This window comes from Oncorhynchus masou, chromosome 16 (assembly GCF_036934945.1).
Source record: "Oncorhynchus masou masou isolate Uvic2021 chromosome 16, UVic_Omas_1.1, whole genome shotgun sequence".
Lineage (NCBI taxonomy): Eukaryota > Metazoa > Chordata > Actinopteri > Salmoniformes > Salmonidae > Oncorhynchus > Oncorhynchus masou.
Genome location: NC_088227.1, coordinates 43,464,090 through 43,486,262, shown reverse-complemented (window position 1 = coordinate 43,486,262; position 22,173 = coordinate 43,464,090). Strand labels below are relative to the sequence as shown.

Sequence of the window (22,173 nt, the reverse complement as noted above, 5' to 3'; positions counted from 1 at the left end):
CCTATACCTCTACCTCCACCGCCACCTATACCTCCACGTCGGCCTCCACCTCTACCTCTACCTCTACCTACACCTCCCTCTCCACCTCCACCTCCCTCTCCACCTCCACCTCTACCTCTACCTCCACCTCTACCTCTACCTCCACCTCTACCTCTACCTCCACCTCTACCTCTACCTCCACCTCTACCTACACCTCTACCTACACCTCTACCTCCACATCAACATACACCTCTACCTCTACCTCTATCTACACCTCTACCTCCACCTCCACCTCTCACTCCAACTCTACCTACACCTCCCTCTCCACCTCCACCTCTACCTCCACCTCCACCTCCACCTCTACCTCTACCTCTACCTCTACCTCTACCTCTACCTCTACCTCTACCTCTACCTCCACCTCTACCTCTACCTCTACCTACACCTCTACCTACACCTCTACCTCCACATCAACATACACCTCTACCTCTACCTCTATCTACACCTCTACCTCCACCTCCACCTCCACCTCTCACTCCAACTCTACCTACACCTCCCTCTCCACCTCCATCTACACCTCTACCTCTACCTACACCTACACCTCCACCTCTACCTACACCTCTACCTCGACCTACACCTCCCTCTCTACCTACACCTCTACCTACACCTCCACCTCTACCTACACCACCACCTCCACCTCTACCTCTACCTACACCTCCACCTCTACCTCTACCTCTACCACCTCCACCTCTATCTACACCTCTACCTACACCTACACCTCCACCTCTACCTCTACCCCTCCCTCCACCTCTACCTCTACCCCTCCCTCCACCTCTACCTCTACTTCTACCCCTCCCTCCACCTCTACCTCTACCTCTACCCCTCCCTCCACCTCTACCTCTACCCCTCCCTCCACCTCTACCTCTACCCCTCCCTCTACCTCTACTTCTACCCCTCCCTCCACCTCTACCTCTACCTCTACTTCTACCCCTCCCTACACCTCTACCTCTACCCCTCCCTCCACCTCTACCTCTACCTCTACCTACACCTCTACCTACACCTCCACCTCTACCTCTACCTACAAAGTTCTGATTGCAAACATTTACGCAATTAGTTTTTCAACATTTGAAAGTGGTCAATGGGTAATTGAACTTAGCTTGTTGAACAGTGTTGCTTTGCATTTGCACACAATATATTTTAGTTGTGAAGGTTGTGCCAAAGGTAGATAATTGTGTGTTGTGTTTTGCCAAATGTTTGTTATAGAATTACAATCTGAGTGTAAAGCAAAATGTGTCAGTAGTATTGCAGATTTGGTGTATGGTTCTGCTAAATGAGATATAGGTTTGGTGTATGGTTCTGCTAAATGAGATGCAGATTTGGTGTATGGTTCTGCTAAATGAGATGCAGGTTTGGTGTATGGTTCTGCAAAATGAGATGCAGGTTTGGTGTATGGTTCTGCAAAATGAGATGCAGGTTTGGTGTATGGTTATGCTAAATGAGATGCAGGTTTGGTGTATGGTTCTGCTAAATGAGATGCAGGTTTGGTGTATGGTTCTGCTAAATGAGATGCAGGTTTGGTGTATGGTTCTGATAAATGAGATGCAGATTTGATGTATGGTTCTGATAAATGAGATACAGATTTGGTGTATGGTTCTGCAAAATGAGATACAGATTTGGTGTATGGTTCTGCTAAATGAGATACAGATTTGGTGTATGGTTCTGCTAAATGAGATACAGATTTGGGTCATTGTGCCTCATGGGCTAGTTTTAGTGTGTAAACCATTGGGGAAAATGGAGTGGACGATGCACTGGCAACATAATTGGCCGGTGGTCAATGTCCTATTTCAAGCCGTCCTATCAAATACATCACACAAGGACAGAACCATTCTTCAAAGCCCAAATATGTTGCCACTCGCCATCCAACAAACTGACAAAGCCCAGCCAAATGTTTATGGAGAGACAGACAGTGTAACAACGATCTGTCAATACAGACATCCTGTTTAATAACACTTCTAAAGTAGGCCTAAGTATGGGGAATGTGGCAGCCATTTTCCACTGACGAAGACTGTTTCTCCTTATAGCCTGTCTGAACCAGACTGGGTCTTATAGCCTGTCTGAACCAGACTGGGTCTTATAGCCTGTCTGAACCGGACTGGGTCTTATAGCCTGTCTTAACCGGACTGGGTCTTATAGCCTATCTGAACCAGACTGGGTCTTATAGCCTGTCTGAACCAGACTGGGTCTTATAGCCTGTCTTAACCGGACTGGGTCTTATAGCCTGTCTGAACCGGACTGGGTCTTATAGCCTGTCTGAACCGGACTGGGTCTTATAGCCTGTCTGAACCGGACTGGGTCTTATAGCCTGTCTGAACCGGACTGGGTCTTATAGCCTGTCTGAACCGGACTGGGTCTTATAGCCTGTCTGAACCGGACTGGGTCTTATAGCCTGTCTGAACCGGACTGGGTCTTATAGCCTGTCTGAACCGGACTGGGTCTTATAGCCTGTCTGAACCGGACTGGGTCTTATAGCCTGTCTGAACCGGACTGGGTCACATTTAATACGACTCCAGTCCGAAATGGGTCGGATGCTGTCTTTTTTTGGCATGGAATTCAGTTGTACGAATCTGAGGACTGATGTTTGGTTTTAGGAGAATAGTCACATGCTGTTTAAAATAAAAGGCCAGAATAATGGTTTGAATTGGTTTTGCTCTCGCAGTACTGCATTCCAAGTTAACTCTTGTTTTGTGTTGTTGTGGGACTAACAAGATCTCAAACGAAATGGTGAAAATGATTTGAGAGTCCAACGTTTGTCCGAATTTTGACAAAAAAAATGTAAAAAATTAAAAAGTGAGTGCCTAGCACTGGGATTGAACCCGCACACCTCAGAGAAAGATTTCTCCGCACACAGCACCCTGTCTAGCGGCGAGCCTACCTCATGGCAGTAATAGTAGTAGTGTTCATCGGTGCCTCTAGTGGCCAGTTTTGAAGGTGATTCCTGTCCTGGGGATTTGGATCGACATTGGATTTGGCATTGGAATCGGTGCGACCTGGCTGGTGGGATAGGAGGCCTGGACACAGTCTGAGTTCAAGCTCTGGCAAATATAATATTACTTATCTGTTCTCAATACCTCAACATGTAATGATATGTAATGTAAATGAAAAGGGCCATATAAATACATTTTAAAAAGCAATTTCCCAAATCTAGCAATTACATTTTTTTGATAACCATACAATTTTTTTTTTTTAAAGAACATAAAACCTTTGAAATTAGATTATTTTCCGAAGGTAAACTGAACCAATTTATTTTCCCTAGAGATTTTAATTGGTTATGAATGACAATCTGAGAAATACATTCTCATCATTACATGTATAAACAAGCACCCTCACTATAACTTTACCAGTCCAATGGGCTAGAGATAACATCAGAACACATACACACAAACACACACACACACACACACACACACACACTGAATATAAGGTGCTATTTAGAAAGTAAAAGTGTTATAAGGCTGTCCCCATTGGAGCACCCTTTGAACAACCCTTTTTGATTCCAGGTAGAACCCTTCTGGGTTCCGTGCGGAACCCTTTTGGGTTCTATGTAGAACACTTTCCACAGAGGGTTCTAAATGGAACCAAAAAAGGGATTCTACCTGGAACGAAAAGAGTTCTCCTATGGGGACAGCCGAATAAACCATTCGGAACCCTTTTTTTTATCATAGAGTGTAGTAACGAACTGATGTCATAGCCTGGCGCTGTACGGACAGACTCCTGGCGTCTGGCAACTAGCATGTGTCTGAGTGTGTGCATGCGTGTGTTATGTGTGCGTCTGCTAGCAATCTGGGCCGGTTGAGCGGTTTCTGTTTAACTACTGTTCCCACAGCTTCAGTAAGGTATGTGAGGTCATCACCATTCAAACTAATCACAAACAACAGACATGGGGAGAGACTGTAGAGAGAAGGTTTTAGAGAGAGGGTTTTCTCCCGATGTGTGTGTGTGTTTACTACAATGTGTTGCTACCAACCAGATGGCTCAAGATTGACTTCGAAATTGGACGTCTGAAAATGCCTTCATAACCGCCCACTAGGGGGCAACAGCCCTATTATTGAGCCCTATTATCATCTAGTACGATTGGGTTTTGCTACCGCACATTTTTCAGTGGTATATTTTTAAAAGTAAAGAAATCTCAATTACGTTTGTAACGCCCCCTATCTTACATTTAGAACCTTTAAATTAAATAAATTCATATGGGTTTCACACATATCTTTCACTCTTGAGTTTTCCATGAAATATCATGAGCACATTTAGTTCTCTCCCCAATACATTAGATAATGGCTCACCTGTTAGTCATTTTAACTACTGTTTATTCTAATAGCAAAAAAAAAATACAAGATACACATTTCAAAACAGCTTTATTATTAAATAGCTGAATAGAAAAAATAGTAGATGGTAAATATCATTTTTTTTATACAGTATCTGACTATAACTTGACATGCACATTTGTTAAATATTTTTTTAATCCAATGGCAGGTTGTGAGCATGTTAAAATGTGTCAGTCCTCCAGGTTCATCATCCTTATAAAGTACATACGTAGGACAAATCATCAGACATTAGAGTGGTGTAAAGCAGTAGGCTACTGTACACATCATCAGACATTAGGGTGGTGTAAAGCAGTAGGCTACTGTACACATCATCAGACATTAGGGTGGTGTAAAGCAGTAGGCTACTGTACAAATCATCAGACATTAGGGTGGTGTAAAGCAGTAGGCTACTGTACACATCATCAGACATTAGGGTGGTGTAAAGCAGTAGGCTACTGTACACATCATCAGACATTAGGGTGGTGTAAAGCAGTAGGCTACTGTACAAATCATCAGACATTAGGGTGGTGTAAAGCAGTAGGCTACTGGACACAACATCAGACATTAGGGTGGTGTAAAGCAGTAGGCTACTGTACACAACATCAGACATTAGGGTGGTGTAAAGCAGTAGGCTACTGTACACATCATCAGACATTAGGGTGGTGTAAAGCAGTAGGCTACTGTACACAACATCAGACATTAGGGTGGTGTAAAGCAGTAGGCTACTGTACACAACATCAGACATTAGGGTGGTGTAAAGCAGTAGGCTGCTGTACACAACATCAGACATTAGGGTGGTGTAAAGCAGTAGGCTGCTGTACACTACATCAGACATTAGGGTGGTGTAAAGCAGTAGGCTACTGTACAAATCATCAGACATTAGGGTGGTGTAAAGCAGTAGGCTACTGGACAAATCATCAGACATTAGGGTGGTGTAAAGCAGTAGGCTACTGTACACATCATCAGACATTAGGGTGGTGTAAAGCAGTAGGCTACTGTACACATCATCAGACATTAGGGTGGTGTAAAGCAGTAGGCTACTGGACAAATCATCAGACATTAGGGTGGTGTAAAGCAGTAGGCTACTGGACAAATCATCAGACATTAGGGTGGTGTAAAGCAGTAGGCTACTGGACAAATCATCAGACATTAGGGTGGTGTAAAGCAGTAGGTAAACTGTACACAACATCAGACATTAGGGTGGTGTAAAGCAGTAGGCTACTGTACATTACATCAGACATTAGGGTGGTGTAAAGCAGTAGGCTACTGGACACAACATACAGTGTTGTAAAGCAGTAGACTACTAGGCTACTGTACAAAACTTATTTTATTTCACCTTTATTTAACCAGGTAGGCTAGTTGAGAACAAGTTCTCATTTGCAACTGCGACCTGGCCAAGATAAAGCATAGCAGTGTGAACAGACAACACAGAGTTACACATGGAGTAAACAATTAACAAGTCAATAACACAGTAGAAAAAAAAGGGAGTCTATATACAATGTGTGCAAAAGGCACGAGGAGGTAGGCGAATAATTACAATATTGCAGATTAACACTGGAGTGATAAATGATCAGATGATCATGTACAGGTAGAGATATTGGTGTGCAAAAGAGCAGAAAAGTAAATAAATAAAAACTGTGGGGATGAGGTAGGTGAAAATGGGTGGGCTATTTACCAATAGATTATGTACAGCTGCAGCGATCGGTTAGCTGCTCAGATAGCAGATGTTTGAAGTTGGTGAGGGAGATAAAAGTCTCCAACTTCAGGGATTTTTGTAATTCGTTCCAGTCACAGGCAGCAGAGTACTGGAACGAAAGGCGGCCAAATGAGGTGTTGGCTTTAGGGATGATCAGTGAGATACACCTGCTGGAGCGCGTGCTACGGATGGGTGTTGCCATCGTGACCTGTGAACTGAGATAAGGCGGAGCTTTACCTAGCATGGCCTTGTAGATGACCTGGAGCCAGTGGGTCTTGCGACGAATATGTAGCGAGGGCCAGCCGACTAGAGCATACAAGTCGCAGTGGTGGGTAGTATAAGGCGTTTTAGTGACAAAACGGATGGCACTGTGATAAACTGCATCCAGTTTGCTGAGAAGAGTGTTGGAAGCAATTTTGTAGATGACATCGCCGAAGTCGAGGATCGGTAGGATAGTCAGTTTTACTAGGGTAAGCTTGGCAGCGTGAGTGAAGGAGGCTTTGTTGCGGAATGGCATTGAAGCTCGTTTGGAGCTGTAGGCTACTAGGCTACTGTACAAAACGTAGCACAGTGTTGTAAAGCAGTAGGCTACTAGGCTACTGTACAAAACGTAGCACAGTGTCGTAAAGCAGTAGGCTACTAGGCTACTGTACAAAACGTAGCACAGTGTTGTAAAGCAGTAGGCCTCTAGGCTACTGTACAAAACATAGCACAGTGTTGTAAAGCAGTAGGCTACTGTACACAACGTAGCACAGTGTTGTAAAGCACTAGGCTACTGTACACAACATAGCACAGTGTTGTAAAGCATTAGGCCTCTAGGCTACTGTACAAAACATAGCACAGTGTTGTAAAGCAGTAGGCTACTGTACAAAACGTAGCACAGTGTTGTAAAGCAGTAGGCCTCTAGGCTACTGTACAAAACAGCACAGTGTTGTAAAGCAGTAGGCTACTGTACACAACATAGCACAGTGTTGTAAAGCAGTAGGCTACTGTACACAACGTAGCACAGTGTTGTAAAGCAGTAGGTTACTAGGCTACTGTACACAACATAGCACAGTGTTGTTTTTTTGGTGACGTCGGGTGCTGGTGCTGCCGTCGATGAAACAGGGGGTGCCTCAGCTGGCTCATCGGGCTTCCACGCCGTAGCTGGCTCGAGAGGTTTCCTTGCATCGATTGGAACGGCAGGCTCCCAACCCACGCTATGCCTCCGCCGGCCCATCAGGCTCCCGCGCCTCGGCCGGCTCGTCGGGCTCCCGCGCCTCGGCCGGCTCGTCGGGCTCCCATGCCTCGGCCGGCTCGTCGGGCTTCTACGCCTCAGGCGGCTTGTCCAGCGCCCGAGCCTCAGCCGGCACGTCAGGCTCACTCAGGTGGGATGCCGAGTGGCGCCCCTAGGGGGTTAATGTCATGCCTGCTCCTTCTCCCCGTCTCTTGCTCACGAGGGTGCCAGGCTGCCCATCAATACTCACACCTGTCACCGTCATTACGCGCATCAGCGTTAACAAATGCGCATAAGTGTTTAACAAATGACAATAACATCATATCAAAAATAAAGTGAGTATTTCATTTTGAAAATTGAGACGCTTAGATTGAATATGTATCCAAATTGAAAAAGTGATTTGGTCAGTGAACAAGTGAATTTATGAATTTGATTGTTGTATTCGGGCAATTGAAAATGTGCTCAGTTTGAAATATGAGCCAGTTTGATGACCTGTTTTTGTGCTTAAAGTTGTGAAAATGTACCACATACTGAAAATTGCACCAAAGTGATAGAAAGAAAAGTGTAACTACAATAGCACATAAAGACCTCACAGCCAATAGGACATAAAGACCTCACAGCCAATAGGACATAAAGACCTCACAGCCAATAGGACATAAAGACCTCACAGCCAATAGGACATAAAGACCTCACAGCCAATAGGACATAAAGACCTCACAGCCAATAGGACATAAAGACCTCACAGCCAATAGGACATAAAGACCTCACAGCCAATAGGACATAAAGACCTCACAGCCAATAGGACATAAAGACCTCGCAGCCAATAGGACATAAAGACCTCGCAGCCAATAGGACATAAAGACCTCGCAGCCAATAGGACATAAAGACCTCGCAGCCAATAGGACATAAAGACATCGCAGCCAATAGGACATAAAGACATCGCAGCCAATAGGACATAAAGACATCGCAGCCAATAGGACATAAAGACATCGCAGCCAATAGGACATAAAGACCTCGCAGACAATAGGACATAAAGACCTCGCAGACAATAGGACATAAAGACCTCGCAGACAATAGGACATAAAGACCTCGCAGACAATAGGACATAAAGACCTAGCAGACAATAGGACATAAAGACCTCGCAGCCAATAGGACATAAAGACCTCGCAGCCAATAGGACATAAAGACCTAGCATCCAATAGGACATAAAGACCTAGCATCCAATAGGACATAAAGACCTAGCATCCAATAGGACATAAAGACCTAGCATCCAATAGGACATAAAGACCTAGCATCCAATAGGACATAAAGACCTAGCATCCAATAGGACATAAAGACCTAGCATCCAATAGGACATAAAGACCTAGCATCCAATAGGACATAAAGACCTAGCATCCAATAGGACATAAAGAGTTAGCATCCAATAGGACATAAAGACCTCGCAGCCAATAGGACATAAAGACCTCGCAGCCAATAGGACATAAAGACCTCGCAGCCAATAGGACATAAAGACCTCGCAGCCAATAGGGCATAAAGACCTCGCAGCCAATAGGGCATAAAGACCTCGCAGCCAATAGGGCATAAAGACCTCGCAGCCAATAGGGCATAAAGACCTCGCAGCCAATAGGGCATAAAGACCTCGCAGCCAATAGGGCATAAAGACCTCGCAGCCAATAGGGCATAAAGACCTCGCAGCCAATAGGGCATAAAGACCTCGCAGCCAATAGGGCATAAAGACCTCGCAGCCAATAGGACATAAAGACCTCGCAGCCAATAGGGCATAAAGACCTCGCAGCCAATAGGACATAAAGACCTCGCAGCCAATAGGGCATAAAGACCTCGCATCCATTCAAACACCTTTTCCTTCTGCTTTTTCTTAAAAATTATGAAAATGTTCAGCCAGGTAATTTTAAGCGGAGAAGATAAAGGACTGAGCCATCACACTGAGGCTTTAAAACCTGGTTTGAAGAAAGAGAAAGACATTTCTCAAAAAGGTATTTCTCATACTGTAGGTTATAAGCCAGGTTTAACTTCAGCTATTCTATTCTAAATTATAGAATCAACTTGTTTTCCCTTCCCGTGACAGGTTTCTCTTTCTCTCTCTCTTTCTCTCTCTCTTTCTCTCTCTCGATCTCTCATATAAGTTCTTTATTGGAATGGGAAATATATGGTAACATTGCCAAAGCAAGTGAAATAAAAAAATAAACGAAATTGAAATAAACAATAAACAATTAACACTTACAAATTTCCAAAATAATCAAGTAATTATCTTTTTGTTTTCTCGTAATTTGGTTGGGTCTAACTGTGTTTCTGTCCTGGGGCTTTGTGGGGTCTGTTTGTGTTTGTGAACAGAGCCACAGGACCAGCTGGCATAGCTTCTCCAGGTTAATTTCTCTGTAGGTGATGGCTTTGTTATGGTACTATGGAAGGTTTGGGTATCACTTCCTTTTAGGTGGTTGTAGAATTTAACGACTCTTTTCTGAATTTGGATCATTAACGGGTATCGGCCTAAATCTGCTCTGCCTGCATTATTTGCACAGAGAACGTTTTTGCAGAACTCTGCATGCAGAGTCTCAATTTGATGTTAGTCCCATTCTGTGAATTATTGGTTGGTGAGCAGACCCCAGACCTCAAAACCACTCTATGAGGGTTAGATGGGTGGAAGACATTGTGGAAGTGACCAAGAATGTGTTCCCTATACAGTGCACTACTTTTGACCTGAGCCAGTGCACTATATAGGGAGTAGTGTGCCATTTCAGATGTTTCTGTTAGGCACGTCTCTCTGTGCAGACACTACAGTTGAAATGGAATCCCCTCAGCCTCATGGAATCCCCTCAGCCTCATGGAATCCACTCAGCCTCATGGAATCCACTCAGCCTCATGGAATCCCCTCAGCCTCATGGAATCCTTTCAGCCTCATGGAATCCTTTCAGCCTCATGGAATCCCCTCAGCCTCATGGAATCCCCTAAGCCTTATAGAATCCCCTCAGCCTCATGGAATCCCCTCAGCCTTATGGAATCCACTCAGCCTCATGGAATCCCCTCAGCCTCATGGAATCCCCTCAGCCTCATGGAATCCCCTCAGCCTCATGGAATCCCCTCAGCCTCATGGAATCCCCTCAGCCTCATGGAATCCTTTCAGCCTCATGGAATCCTTTCAGCCTCATGGAATCCCCTCAGCCTCATGGAATCCACTCAGCCTCATGGAATCCCCTAAGCCTTATGGAATCCCCTCAGCCTCATGGAATCCCCTCAGCCTCATGGAATCCCCTAAGCCTTATGGAATCCCCTCAGCCTCATGGAATCCCCTCAGCCTCATGGAATCCCCTCAGCCTCATGGAATCCCCTCAGCCTCATGGAATCCCCTCAGCCTCATGGAATCCCCTCAGCCTCATGGAATCCCCTCAGCCTCATGGAATCCCCTCAGCCTCATGGAATCCCCTCAGCCTCATGGAATCCCCTCAGCCTCATGGAATCCCCTCAGCTTCATGGAATCCCCTAAGCCTTATAGAATCCCCTCAGCCTTATGGATTGGTAATGATGTGAGACAAGACCAACATTTCAAAGCATTTCTTGGCTACAGATGTGAGTGCTGTTGGGCGATAGTCATTTAGGCTGGTTACCTTAGCGTTCTTGGGCACAGGGGCTATGATGGTCTACTTGAAACATATAGGTATTATAGATTTACTTCAGGGTTGCCATAGGGGTGTTGGTGGTGCTGGCTACTGGCCACTCACTCCACTCTCATCCTCGTCTCTAACTCCAGGGTTGCCATGGGGCGTTGGTGGTGCTGGCTACTGGCCACTCACTCCACTCTCATCCTCGTCTCTAACTCCAGGGTTGCCATGGGGCGTTGGTGGTGCTGGCTACTGGCCACTCACTCCACTCTCATCCTCGTCTCTAACTCCAGGGTTGCCATGGGGCGTTGGTGGTGCTGGCTACTGGCCACTCACTCCACTCTCATCCTCGTCTCTAACTCCAGGGTTGCCATGGGGCGTTGGTGGTGCTGGCTACTGGCCACTCACTCCACTCTCATCCTCGTCTCTAACTCCAGGGTTGCCATGGGGCGTTGGTGGTGCTGGCTACTGGCCACTCACTCCACTCTCATCCTCGTCTCTAACTCCAGGGTTGCCATGGGGCGTTGGTGGTGCTGGCTACTGGCCACTCACTCCACTCTCATCCTCGTCTCTAACTCCAGGGTTGCCATAGGGGTGTTGGTGGTGCTGGCTACTGGCCACTCACTCCACTCTCATCCTCGTCTCTAACTCCAGGGTTGCCAGGGGGTGTTGGTGGTGCTGGCCACTCACTCCACTCTCATCCTCGTCTCTAACTCCAGGGTTGCCATAGGGGTGTTGGTGGTGCTGGCTACTGGCCACTCACTCCACTCTCATCCTCGTCTCTAACTCCAGGGTTGCCAGGGGGTGTTGGTGGTGCTGGCCACTCACTCCACTCTCATCCTCGTCTCTAACTCCAGGGTTGCCATAGGGGTGTTGGTGGTGCTGGCTACTGGCCACTCACTCCACTCTCATCCTCGTCTCTAACTCCAGGGTTGCCATGGGGCGTTGGTGGTGCTGGCTACTGGCCACTCACTCCACTCTCATCCTCGTCTCTAACTCCAGGGTTGCCATGGGGCGTTGGTGGTGCTGGCTACTGGCCACTCACTCCACTCTCATCCTCGTCTCTAACTCCAGGGTTGCCAGGGGGTGTTGGTGGTGCTGGCCACTCACTCCACTCTCATCCTCGTCTCTAACTCCAGGGTTGCCATAGGGGTGTTGGTGGTGCTGGCTACTGGCCACTCACTCCACTCTCATCCTCGTCTCTAACTCCAGGGTTGCCATAGGGGTGTTGGTGGTGCTGGCTACTGGCCACTCACTCCACTCTCATCCTCGTCTCTAACTCCAGGGTTGCCATGGGGTGTTGGTGGTGCTGGCTACTGGTAGCCTTGCTATGGGTTTCCACGATAACAAACCCATGCCTTGGCCAGAGTGGTGACAGTGGCGACTGGGGCTCTGGCTTCGATGTCTCCATGACGACCCTCAGCACCAACAACAACACGTCCTCCTCCCAGGAGCCAGGAGATTACCCTGCAGGGTCAGAAACAGAGACAAGAGAATCCTGGGTTAAAATACTTCCACCTAAGCCAGTGTTCCACTACAACACGGAGCCAGATGAGTGCTCCGTCCACTTCAGGTGTGATACTATTTAAATCTCAATGTCTGTTGTTTACTGTTTGTTTCCTGTTGTGTTTCTATGTGATTTGTGTGTGCTATGTAATGTGTGAGTTTTGAAAATAATTTCCTCTTGTAGGATAATACATGTCAATCAATCAATCAATCCAATCAATCAATCAATCAATCAATCGCTTCAGCACCAGTCAGGCTTCTGCCAGGCGCCTCAAGGCCCAGAGAGAAGAGTTGGCCTACCTGAAGGCTATACAGCATGGGAACCAGGCGGTGGTGGAGAACCTAGTCCAGTACATAGGAGCAGAGCTGGGGGAGGAGCAGCGCTATGAGGACGTCATCGAGGAAAACATAGTGGGCATCAGGTTTGTGACTATCCTTTGCAATTTTACATGTCGTTACCATTTTGGTCAGTATTACGCTATTATCTTACTGGCAGTGTATTGAAATAAGTTAGGTTAAAACAACCACATATCATTGCACATTCACTGTAAGTAAAACTTACTAAATAACCATGATCTGCTAAATGAGTACTTTGGAGTGTGGTTCATTTAGATTCATCAGATGTGATTCATTTAGATTCATCAGATGTGGTTCATTTAGATTCATTTAGATTCATCAGATGTGGTTAATTTAGAATAATTTAGATTCATCAGATGTGGTTAATTTAGAATCATTTAGATTCATCAGATGTGGTTCATTTAGATTCATTTAGATTCATCAGATGTGGTTCATTTAGATTTTCTACAGATTTAACAAACGAGGACAGAATCATCATTGAACGATAAGGTGAGTGGGAATACAGTGTGCAATGCCATCAGGGAGGAGCACCAGTGCTGTGATGGGGTATTATGTCATTATGTTGTGTATTTTGTCATCAGGGAGAAGCAACAGAGCTGTGATGGGGTATTATGTCATTATGTTGTGTATTATGTCATTATGTTGTGTATTATGTCATTATGTTGTGTATTATGTCATCAGGGAGGAGCAGCAGAGCTGTGACATATATTATGTCATTATGTTGTGTATTATGTCATCAGGGAGGAGCAGCAGAGCTGTAACGGTGTATTATGTCATTATGTTGTGTATTATGTCATCAGGGAGGAGCAGCAGAGCTGTAACAGTGTATTATGTCATTATGTTGTGTATTGTGTCATCAGGGAGGAGCAGCAGAGCTGTAACGGTGTATTATGTCATTATGTTGTGTATTATGTCATCAGGGAGGAGCAGCAGAGCTGTAACGGTGTATTATGTCATCATGTTGTGTATTGTGTCATCAGGGAGGAGCAGCAGAGCTGTAACGGTGTATTATGTCATGTTGTGTATTATGTCATCAGGGAGGAGCAGCAGAGCTGTAACAGTGTATTATGTCATTATGTTGTGTATTGTGTCATCAGGGAGGAGCAGCAGAGCTGTAACGGTGTATTATGTCATTATGTTGTGTATTATGTCATCAGGGAGGAGCAACAGAGCTGTGATGGTGTATTATGTCATTATGTTGTGTATTGTGTCATCAGGGAGGAGCAGCAGAGCTGTAACGGTGTATTATGTCATTATGTTGTGTATTGTGTCATCAGGGAGGAGCAGCAGAGCTGTAACGGTGTATTATGTCATTATGTTGTGTATTGTGTCATCAGGGAGGAGCAGCAGAGCTGTAACGGTGTAGTCCAGAAGGTGATGGAGGATCTGGAGGGACAGCTGGAAGGAGATGTACTGGAGGCTCTGACTGGGATACAGAAGTAAGTACATGGATGAAACCATTTAGTTATTCATCTCAATCTGTCAGTCTATCATTATAATAAATCCATTAATGTAATGTTTGTATGAGACTTAAACACCCAAAAGATCAAACATAGGGCAAGGAAAAACCTTGACACAGCCATCCTCCTCCGGTCTGCCACTGAGAGAGCCATTCCATAGAGTGGACAGGCAGCCAGAGAGGAACAGAGACATTCACATACTGTATTAGTGTGATCTAATCTGCTGAGAGACAGGAACTCCTCCCGGCTCATTGATTAGTTTATACAGAGCTCTATTAACAGTCACCTTAGCAACCACTGTTTTCCCCCAGTCCATTAACGAGCCCCTTATTGACTCTCTGTTCTTCCCAGACATTCACAACCCTACTGTGTCCTGATCAGAAGCCAGATGTGGTCTGGGTCTGAGTGACGTATTTACTTTGATGACCACCAAGGCCTCTCTGTGGTTTAATTGCTGTAATAAATCCTGTGTCCTCATCAGAACCCATTGTCTTAAGTCAAACAACGTGCGTTCATCTGTACTATGTACACCATCATTTCCCTCGTTACCATGTGTTTTCCAAACTTTCTCTACGTTTCCTGACTCATCTTCTTTTCGCCCTCCTACTCTTCTGCTACTCTTCTTCCCTCCTTCCTACTCTTCTTCCCTGCCTCCTACCCTTCTTCCCTCCCACCTACCATTCTTCCCTCCTTCCTACTCTTTTTCTCTCCCACCTACTCTCCTTCCCTCCCTCCCTCCAACTCCTCTTCCCTCCTCCCTACTCTTCTTCCCTCCTTACTATTGTTCTTCTCACCATTCTACTCTCCCACCTACTCTTCTTCTCTCCCACCTACTCTTCTTCTCTCCCACCTACTCTTCTTCTCTCCTTCCTACTCTTCTTCTCTCCTTCCTACTCTTCTTCTCTCCCCTCCTACTCTCCTTCCCTCCCTCCCTCCAACTCCTCTTCCCTCCTCCCTACTCTTCTTCCCTCCTTACTATTGTTCTTCTCACCATTCTACTCTCCCACCTACTCTTCTTCTCTCCCACCTACTCTTCTTCTCTCCCACCTACTCTTCTTCTCTCCCACCTACTCTTCTTCTCTCCTTCCTACTCTTCTTCTCTCCTTCCTACTCTTCTTCTCTCTCACCTACGCTTCTTCTCTCCCACCTACGCTTCTTCTCTCCCACCTACGCTTCTTCTCTCCCTCCTACTCTTCTCTCCTCCCTCCTACTCTTCTTCTCTCCTTCCTACTCTTCTTCTCTCCTTCCTACTCTTCTTCTCTCCTTCATACTCTTCTTCTCTCCTTCCTACTCTTCTTCTCTCCTTCCTACTCTTCTTCTCTCCCTCCTACTCTTCTTCTCTCCCTCCTACTCTTCTTCTCTCCCCTCCTACTCTTCTTCTCTCCTTCCTACTCTTCTCTCCTCCCTCCTACTCTTCTCTCCTCCCTCCTACTCTTCTCTCCTCCCTCCTACTCTTCTTCTCTCCTTCCTACTCTTCTCTCCTCCCTCCTACTCTTCTCTCCTCCCTCCTACTCTTCTCTCCTCCCTCCTACTCTTCTTCTCTCCCTCCTGCTCTTCTTCTCTCCTTCCTACTCTTCTTCTCTCCTCCCTACTCTTCTTCTCTCCCTCCTACTCTTCTTCTCTCCCTCCTACTCTTCTTCTCTCCCACCTACGCTTCTTCTCTCCCACCTACGCTTCTTCTCTCCCTCCTACTCTTCTCTCCTCCCTCCTACTCTTCTTCTCTCCTTCCTACTCTTCTTCTCTCCTTCCTACTCTTCTTCTCTCCTTCATACTCTTCTTCTCTCCTTCCTACTCTTCTTCTCTCCTTCCTACTCTTCTTCTCTCCCTCCTACTCTTCTTCTCTCCCCTCCTACTCTTCTTCTCTCCTTCCTACTCTTCTCTCCTCCCTCCTACTCTTCTCTCCTCCCTCCTACTCTTCTCTCCTCCCGCCTACCCTTCTTCTCTCCCTGCTACTCTTCTTCTCTCCCTCCTACTCTTCTTCTCTCCCTCCTACTCTTCTTCTCTCCCTCCTACTCTTCTTCTCTCCCACCTAGTCTTCTTCTCTCCCACTGACGCTTCTTCTCTCCCACCTACGCTTCTCTCCTCCCTACTCTTCTTCTCTCCTCCCTACTCTTCTCTCCCTCCTACTCTTCTTCTCTCCCTGCTACTCTTCTTCCCTCTGTTCTACCCTTCTTTTCTCCCTCCTACTCTTCTTCTCTCCTTCCTACTCTTCTTCTCTCCTTCCTACTCTTCTCTCCTCCCTACTGCTCTTCTTCTCTCCCACCTACTCTTCTTCTCTCCCTCCTACTCTTCTTCTCTCCCTTCTACTCTTCTTCTCTCCCTTCTACTCTTCTTCTCTCCTTCCTACTCTTCTCTCCTCCCTCCTACTCTTCTCTCCCCCTCCTACTCTTCTCTTCTCTCCTCCCTCCTACTCTTCTCTCCTCCCTCCTACTCTTCTTCTCTCCCTCTTGTTGACACTGTATTTGTCTTGTCTCCTTGCATGGCAGAATCAAAGAGGTGTCCCTGCCTAACCTCTCCTCCATTCATACCACTTTCCCTCTTATCTCCCTCCCTCCATCCTCCGCCCTTTCTCTCCCTCCCTCCCTCCTTCACTCCCTCCCTCCATCCTCCCCTCTCTCCCTGCTAACCCTGTTTGTCTTGTCTCATTTCATGACAGAATAAAGGAGGAGTCCCTGTCTAACCTCCTCTTCTCCATTCCTACCACCTTTTCTCTCTGTCTTTGAGCTGACACTGTCTATTTAACTTGGCTCCTTTCATGACAGAATCAAAGAGGAGTCCCTGGCGTTCGAGGGCCTCTTCCAGACAGCAGCAGACATCGCCATGAGGCTGGATACCTTGTCTCAGACACTCCACGCCTCCTTCACCAAACAGCTCAAAGACTCTCTCAAAACTTTACGTCGCTAAGGAGATTGTCTGGTCTCAGAACTGTTTGTGCGGTCTCTCCAGTTCCTATGGTCTTTGCTGTGACTCTTTTGTAGCCTGGTCTCAGAACTGTTTGTGCGGTCTCTCCAGTTCCTATGGTCTTTGCTGTGACTCTTTTGTAGCATGGTCTCAGATATGTGTGTGCAAGAGAGCACAAACAGCTATTGGACCAGGCAACTAAGGCCTAGATTAAATCAGATCAAGTGTAAAGTGGCAATAGCCGACACCCACATAGCTGACGTTTTGGCGGAGGTGTAACTGCGTAGGAGCTTGTCATAAATTAGTTGAGCAGCAGCTCATGTGATCATTGTCATGAAGTTCAGAACAAGAAAGTATAGGCCACATAGAAATAATTACACTGAAACAAAAAAAAACATCATTCAATTAAGTAATGAATATTTTATTAGCCTTATCGAGGTGTAGATTACATCTAAAACTCCAGTGTTTGAAATGTCTCTGAATGCGACTCCTCTGCAGCCAATTGCAATGTCCACTTTAGGTATAAATCTGGGAGCCGCTTGTGGATTCGACAGTTCTAATGCATTCCACCTCTGCCGCTGCCAAAACAACCGCTATGCAGATGTCTGCTAGCGCAGATCTGATGGAATCTAGCCTTAAGGAGAACTCTCTACTCTTCTTCTCTCCCTCCTACTGTTCTTCCCTCCTTCCTGCTCTTCTTCTCTCCCTCCTGCTCTTCTTCTCTCCCTCCTGCTCTTCTTCTCTCCCTCCTGCTCTTCTTCTCTCCCTCCTACTGTTCTTCCCTCCTTCCAAACCTTCTTCCCTCCTTCCTGCTCTTCTTCCCTCCTTCCTGCTCTTCTTCTCTCCCTCCTGCTCTTCTTCTCTCCCTCCTGCTCTTCTTCTCTCCCTCCTGCTCTTCTTCTCTCCCTCCTGCTCTTCTTCTCTCCCTCCTGCTCTTCTTCTCTCCTTCTTCCCCTTCTTCTCTCCTTCTTCCCCTTCTTCTCTCCTTCTTCCCCTTCTTCTCTCCCTCCTGCTCTTCTTCTCTCCCTCCTGCTCTTCTTCTCTCCCTCCTGCTCTTCTTCTCTCCCTCCTACTCTTCTTCTCTCCCTCCTACTCTTCTTCCCTCCCTCCTACGCTTCTCCTTCCCTTCTTCAGGCTACTAATACAACCTTCAGCATCTGTGTCTCTCGTCAAAACCTAAATCTCTCTGGTCTGAACCTAGAGGTGTGTAGTTTCTCTACTAAACAGATGCTCTGACAGGAATGTTCTTTCTGCTCAGTGTACTTTAAGTGAACCGTGAGTGTGCTGACAGCTATGGCATAAATGGTAGAGGATTTATGCTGAGATTTTGGACCACAGATTTGTAATAAACAGTCACTGTACTGTACTGTACCGTAGCTGTTTAATACAGTAGCACTCATGTGTGACCAAACGCTATCAAAGACAAAATGTCAAGTCAGTACTTTTTCTGTTTACAATTATTCCAAAAAACATTAAGTTGTTCATACTGAGCAGTTCAGCATATACTTATATCATAGTATGTCATGTATTTCAAACCAGATTTTCCATCCAGTAAATTGCTATTATTACCTGATTAAAAAAAAAAAAAAAAAAAAATGAATATGTCAGTCAGAAGTTTTGAAACCAAACATATTTGGTTACGACCCAAACGTCATTTCATTCCCTGTTTGGTGCACTACTGTTTCCCAAAGCCCTATTCAGAAGGGCACTATATCAGGAATAGGGTGGAATTTTGACACAAGCTCTATTCATGTCATAGTAGTACGGGCAGCTCTGGTTCGCCTGAATATTATGGGACATCTTTATTGGTCTGTCTAGGTACCAGGGTAGTATGGTCTGTCTGTATTGGTCTGTCTACGTACCAGGGTAGTATGGTCTGTCTGTATTGGTCTGTCTAGGTACCAGGGTAGTATGGTCTGTCTGTCTAGGTACCAGGGTAGTATGGTCTGTCTGTATTGGTCTGTCTAGGTACCAGGGTAGTATGGTCTGTCTGTATTGGTCTGTCTAGGAACCAGGGTAGTTTGGTCTGTCTAGGTACCAGGGTAGTATGGTCTGTCTGTATTGGTCTGTCTAGGTACCAGGGTAGTATGGTCTGTCTGTATTGGTCTGTCTAGGTACCAGGGTAGTATGGTCTGTCTGTATTGGTCTGTCTACGTACCAGGGTAGTATGGTCTGTCTGTATTGGTCTGTCTAGGTACCAGGGTAGTATGGTCTGTCTGTATTGGTCTGTCTACGTACCAGGGTAGTATGGTCTGTCTGTATTGGTCTGTCTAGGTACCAGGGTAGTATGGTCTGTCTGTATTGGTCTGTCTACGTACCAGGGTAGTATGGTCTGTCTGTATTGGTCTGTCTAGGTGCCTGGGTAGTATGGTCTGTCTGTATTGGTCTGTCTAGGTACCAGGGTAGTATGGTCTGTCTGTATTGGTCTGTCTAGGTACCAGGGTAGTATGGTCTGTCTGTATTGGTCTGTCTACGTACCAGGGTAGTATGGTCTGTCTGTATTGGTCTGTCTAGGTACCAGGGTAGTATGGTCTGTCTGTATTGGTCTGGGTAAGGGTGGAGACCAGAACAAGTTCAGGGCAGGTGCTTGAAGGGAGGTTCCCCTGTCTTGTTCTATGAAAGCAGAAGCCTGGAATACACACTGATCGTCATTATGTTTCTCTGTTGTTTATCAGTGAAAATACACAAATGCAATTAGAGTGATATTCAGCTCAAATTCCAAGCTTGAAAACCAGAGGGTTTATTTGCAAATAAAGGGAATTGTATACAAGTGCAATGAAGCTTGGTCTAGCTGGGTTCTATTTGAGAGGGGGTATGTTATGCTGTGAGGGAAATATGTTTTTCAGAGACATACTGTATATATTGTATGCAGTGAGGACAGGGGCAGCCAGGCCGGGGTGATTGTGACTTTGACCCCCAATCCTTGTCAGAGTTCAAACGACAACCCCATGCTGTCGAATGGGTTGGAAACATAGGGTACATCCTAAATGGCAGCCTAGTCCCTATATAGTGCTCTACTTTAGCGCAGAGCCCTATGACACCCTATTCCCTATATAGTGCACTACTTTGGACCAGGGCCCAAGTATAGAGTGCTATTTGGTATGCACCTACACACAGCCCTGATCTGAAGTATACAAATGGTTAGAGGGGGTAATGCTGTGTATGGTTACAGGGGTTATGTTGCGCATGATTACAGGGGATAATGTTGTGTATGATTATAGGTGGTAATGTTGTGTATGGTCACAGGGTGTATTGTTGTGTATGGTTAGAGGGGGTAATGCTGTGTATGGTTACAGGGGGTAATGTTGTATGGTTACAGGGGGTAATGTTGCATATGATTACAGGGGATAATGTTGTGTATGATTACAGGTGGTAATGCTGTGTATGGTTACAGGGGGTAATGCTGTGTATGGTTACAGGGGGTAATGCTGTGTATGGTTACAGGGGGTAATGCTGTGTATGGTTAGCAGGGGTAATGTTGTATGGTTACAGGGGGTATTGTTGTGTATGGTTAGAGGGGGTATTGTTGTGTATTGTTAGAGGGGGTAATGTTGTATGGTTACAGGAGGTAATGTTGTGTATGGTGACAGGGGGTAATGTTGTAAAAGAAACATATTACTACCACGAGATGGTGGGGAGGCCATGCTGGTTATTGCGTGAGTTACTTTGACACGTCCCTTTAAGAGCTCAAACAACGACATGAGATAATTCATCTCCTCGTCCGGCTCAGTGGGAGTTTCAACTTTAGTCTATATGAGTTTCTGTTCTGTCCCTCGTTCTCTTTCTGTTGTAGAAAGCTGTATGTACTTGTTGTTGCAGTCTTTTATGGGAGATGCCATCACCCTTTCTTTTTTAGGATGTTTTTAATGTTGCAATTATGAAATGATAAAGACAAAACATGTTATGTCAAAATGTAGTATAATTAGAATTTTTTTTTTTAAGTAAATGTAATCGAAAATGTAATCTACGTAATCCCCAAAAGTAATTATTTATCACGAGAGGGCCATAAATATTAACTAGTGATGCTGCATATTCGTAGAAAGGTTAAAATCTCACCTTTTTGGTAAAAATCGTTATAAATTGCTGAGGTGTAGTCACTTTTGAGGACACAAGCTCAAGTATACAGTACAAATATGATACATATTTTATATTACGTCATTCCTTTTCAACAAAACTATATGAATAAGTCTTTAAATTACTTATATGCTTTGTAAATATATTATAATCAAATTATGAAACAACTAAGTATAAGATTTCACCTTCCTTATAACTGTAAAATACAGTTATGTTGTATGTTGAGTGTTAGAGAAAATGTGCACATTTTCTAAAAGTCTTCTCATTTGTTGAAAACATCTGCCCCATCACTGAGAACACCTCGCAGAGCTCAAGTTTGGCTTCCTGAACTCGCTAGTAACTCGCCTTTCATCTCATATTCATATGACAAATCTGTGTTTTTTTTTTTTGTTGTTGTTAAAATCTATGAATTATTTTAGATGAACGGCTATAAATCAATCTCTGATGAAACCACTCTCTCCTGCTGTGCTACGATGTCAGGGTTTCCGGCATGTGTTTTGTCAGTTGTTTGTGACGTAGGGTTCAGCCGGGAGTTGATGGACAGTCGGAAGAGCGAATTAAAATGGTAGGGGGGACATCCCAGCGTCCAGTGGTTTCAGATTTCACATCGTACGTCACACAGGCTCAGACAATATACTACTGTGTCCGTGGGAACAAGGACTGTCGTTCACAGCAAGCCATTTCCATCTAAATTGTCTACAGATCGATTTATAAGCGAAAATGTTGGTTAGAACCGGTCCCAGGACAATGCAGGTCCCCCAAAACAGGGGACTTTACATCAGTATAGGCCATATATTTATGTTACAGTTGTTTTATTTAATCCAGATGAAAATAAAGTTGTATCTAAAATACGTTGTTTTTGTTGTTGTGTAAAATGTTTTTCTCAATCCGTTCATTCACCTGTGCTGCCCTCTAGCTGTCTCTTACAATAACATCAACTAACTCATAGCCATAAGCACTTCTTCAGTTGTGTCCCAAACTCTTTTCCTATCAGTGGTCCATCCATTAT

The 22,173-nt window shown here is 45.3% G+C and overlaps 1 protein-coding gene across 1 annotated transcript in view; it reads left to right on the top strand.

The window, feature by feature from the left end:
• The window catches only part of si:ch211-142k18.1 (uncharacterized), a 38,103-nt gene extending 16,094 nt beyond the window's left edge, over positions 1-22,009 (top strand). The window contains exons 2-5 of the mRNA XM_064991741.1: positions 12,152-12,439; positions 12,618-12,794; positions 14,067-14,168; positions 16,952-22,009. Coding sequence (XP_064847813.1) covers positions 12,159-12,439; positions 12,618-12,794; positions 14,067-14,168; positions 16,952-17,093 — 702 coding nt within the window. The 5' untranslated portion in view covers positions 12,152-12,158 and the 3' untranslated portion in view covers positions 17,094-22,009. The remainder of the gene's footprint in view (positions 1-12,151; positions 12,440-12,617; positions 12,795-14,066; positions 14,169-16,951) is intronic.
• The last annotated feature ends 164 nt before the right edge of the window (positions 22,010-22,173 follow it).